A 3,163-nucleotide genomic window follows, 5' to 3' on the forward strand; every position below is an offset into this window, starting at 1 on the left:
TTTTTTAGACTCTCGTCGAATCTTCCCAAAACGATCTAAGCTAAGGGTAAATCATTTCTAGGCCCGTATGGGAAAGTTTACAGTACCATACACCAAATGAAAATAATTAAAAAAAAAGGGTACCAGGCTACTGGTCATTAATTAAGCTTTGGGACGGAGGTATCAACCCTTGTCGAAGCGAATCGAGAAAAACGAATCAACGAAATTCGAAAGGTGGCCACTGCGGACTCCTTCGGGGAAATTCCCTTACGGCGTAACGCGTATGGTAATCATGACCCTACGGAAATAAATAAATAAATGAAAATGAATTAATTCTTTTTCTTTTTCTTTTCTTCTTTTTTTCTCTCAAAAAAAAATAAATAAATATTTTTTTCCCTCCTATTATATACTACGCTCGACAGGGAAATCGTTTAGGTTAATCCTCATCAGCGTCCGGTTATTATACAAAAAAGAATTTATTTTTATTTTGTTCGAAGGAGTGGTTCGCATCGGCATCTCCCGCTGGTATTTAATTCTCTTCCTACATTTCATGAATGTTTTAAACTATCAAAACGGAGGACGTCCGTCACCTATAATTAAACATTTCGGTTGATCTTCTTCTCCTGCTCATATTATCAAGGCTTCATCATTCCCCACCCGAACCAGCACATCTCCATCTCCATCTATAAACACTTTCCTCCACCCCTCCTCCCCTGGTTCCCACGAAATCCAATTGCATCCCCACTTGTACCTGGAACACGATCCATTCCACCGGTCTTGCTACGTACCCTCTTCCTCTCTGGCTCCATCATATATGGTTCGGCTGTAGCCACGTTTTTGCTACCTTCAATTTCTCTTCCATCCTTCACCTTCCATAGCTCACCAGCTCTCCCCGACTCTCTACTCTAATCCTCCTCCACTTCATTCCGTCATGGATCTTGCCAGCCTGATCACTCCGGGTCCTGAACCCATCTACAAGTCTCGGGCATCTTACAGCCCTCCTCCCAGCTCTGCGGGTTCATACAAGCGCTCAGCGGACCATGACTCGTACTTCTCTTACTCGCGCGCCCCGCAGCCCCCTCTTTCCCCGCCAGTCGAGGACCAGCCCAAGTGCTCTCTTCCTTCTATCTCGGCCCTCCTGGAAAGCGCAGACAGCGCATCGACATGTGGTGCCAGTATGTCTCCCCAAGACCCCATGGCGCGCAATGCGCATGACCGCTGGAAGCAGTGATGACTGACTTGTACCGGCGCAGAGCGTCAACGAACCAGCCACCCCCGCGCAGGGAGTCTGAGTTCCGTTCGCCGTATGACTCCGTCTCGACACCAAATGGCCCTCCGACTCCCCCTATGCGCCCAGAATCCGGCTTCCACAGCAGCAACCACTCTCCCTCTGCTTCGTCCGTGACCAGCGGCAAGGCCATCAAGCTCGAGTCCTACTCGCAAACCCCCATGACACTGCCCAGCCCGTCCGATCGATCCTCGATCTCCAGCCAGGGCTCTATCCACCATGTTTCCGCTGCTCCTTACGCTTCTCCTGCCCCCAGCGTGGCCTCTTACTCTTCACCGGTTGAATCATCCGCTCCGTCCACCATGTACTACCAGAGACCTTCCGTCTCCTACCAGAGCGCCGCCACTGTGTCTGCTCCATCCGCTGCTCCTCTGCCCCCATCGGCCGCACACCAGCAGATGATCACTCCCGTCACCCCGGCCTGGCAGCACCACCACTACTTCCCACCATCCAGCTCGGCACCCTATCAGCAGAACCATGATCGGTACATCTGCCGGACTTGCCACAAGGCCTTCTCCCGACCATCCAGCCTGCGCATCCATTCTCACAGCCACACCGGCGAGAAGCCATTCCGCTGCACTCACGCCGGCTGCGGCAAGGCCTTCAGCGTGCGAAGCAACATGAAGCGCCACGAGCGTGGCTGCCACACCGGACGCTCCGTCGCCACCGCCATGGTATAGACACCAGAGCACAAAGACAACATTTTTTTTAAAAAAGAAAACGAAAATAAAAATAAAAAAAGACAACAACCAAGAGCTACACTGCAGGTCTATACATCTACCATGCAGCACCTTCTGATTCTTTGATGATACCCTTTTTACGCGTGTGATTTTATTACTTTCTACCCAGGGTTAGGGTTCAGGAACAGGTGTCTGGGACAGGAACTCATATACATACAATTTTTTGTTTTCTTCTCTTCTCACCTCATGTATATATTATATGGACGGGTTTTATTGAAAGGATCGGAATTCACCAGGCGTCGATGGAACCCCGGGGTTTCTCCGGGCTGGGAAGCAACAGGTCAGGGTCTCGGGCATTTGTCGGAGTCTTGGGCTTCCCTTATTGTTGTTACGTGTTTCTTTTGTGTCATTTTCCTTTGTTATAGTGATGTGACATGACCTCGAGAAAGAATTGTATATTTTTGAGTCCTTCTCAACCAGTCTTGTATGTAGATACATCTATACATGCCTATACGATCTTAACTTGAACCTGTCTTTCCTAGATGCGCTTATGCAGTAAGACCTCGTCAAGTAAATTATACAGGACACTCAGTGGTTGATCATACCTGCTGAACTACCCACTGGTCGATCAATTCCATCTTCAAGATACTGCTTTCCCTCCATGCTAAATCACTCACCAACACATCTCATAAGAAAAAAGATCCTTGCCACCCACCCCAGAACCCACCCAAAAACCCTCTTAACTTCCCCATTCCACTATCTAGAGACCTCGAACAGCCACAACACTACCTATTCCAGAACCGCGGCAACCAAACCTTCATGAAAATCCCCCAGAACCCAAAGAAACCACACAAAGTTTCCCCCCTACCAAGGTCCATCTGAGTCCAACCGCCCAGAATCCACGGTTCAGGTCCTGTTGCACACGACACAGAGCCTTACTATTCCAGATCCAGACCGTCAACGCACCACTCAAAAAGATTAAAGAAACATCACGGCTAACGCTTAACACAAGTCTTGCCGACGATCTTTTACGTCCAGACCAGCCGGTGATATTTTAAGTGCATATGAGATGCGGTGAGCTCGGCTAATCCGGTTATTCACGTTCAAACATTTTCGTTGGTATTGTATCTGGGTGTTTGCGGAATGGTGGGTGGGCTTGATTGATGACTCTTTGGGTGACTGTCGGTCTGTGCTTTGCGTCTGGATTTCGTTTTTC

At 49.0% G+C, this 3,163-nt stretch overlaps 1 protein-coding gene across 1 annotated transcript; it reads left to right on the plus strand.

Moving 5' to 3' along the window:
* Window positions 1-910: 910 nt before the first annotated feature.
* On the plus strand, window positions 911-1,947 carry ANOM_011864 (C2H2 finger domain protein; the record flags this gene model as incomplete). Its single annotated transcript, XM_015557118.1, has 2 exons — window positions 911-1,154; window positions 1,208-1,947. The coding sequence occupies 2 exons, from the start codon at window positions 911-913 to the stop codon at window positions 1,945-1,947; spliced, it is 984 nt and encodes a 327-aa protein (XP_015400986.1).
* Window positions 1,948-3,163: the final 1,216 nt, after the last annotated feature.

This window comes from Aspergillus nomiae, assembly GCF_001204775.2.
Source record: "Aspergillus nomiae NRRL 13137 chromosome Unknown contig00713, whole genome shotgun sequence".
Classification (NCBI taxonomy): domain Eukaryota; kingdom Fungi; phylum Ascomycota; class Eurotiomycetes; order Eurotiales; family Aspergillaceae; genus Aspergillus; species Aspergillus nomiae.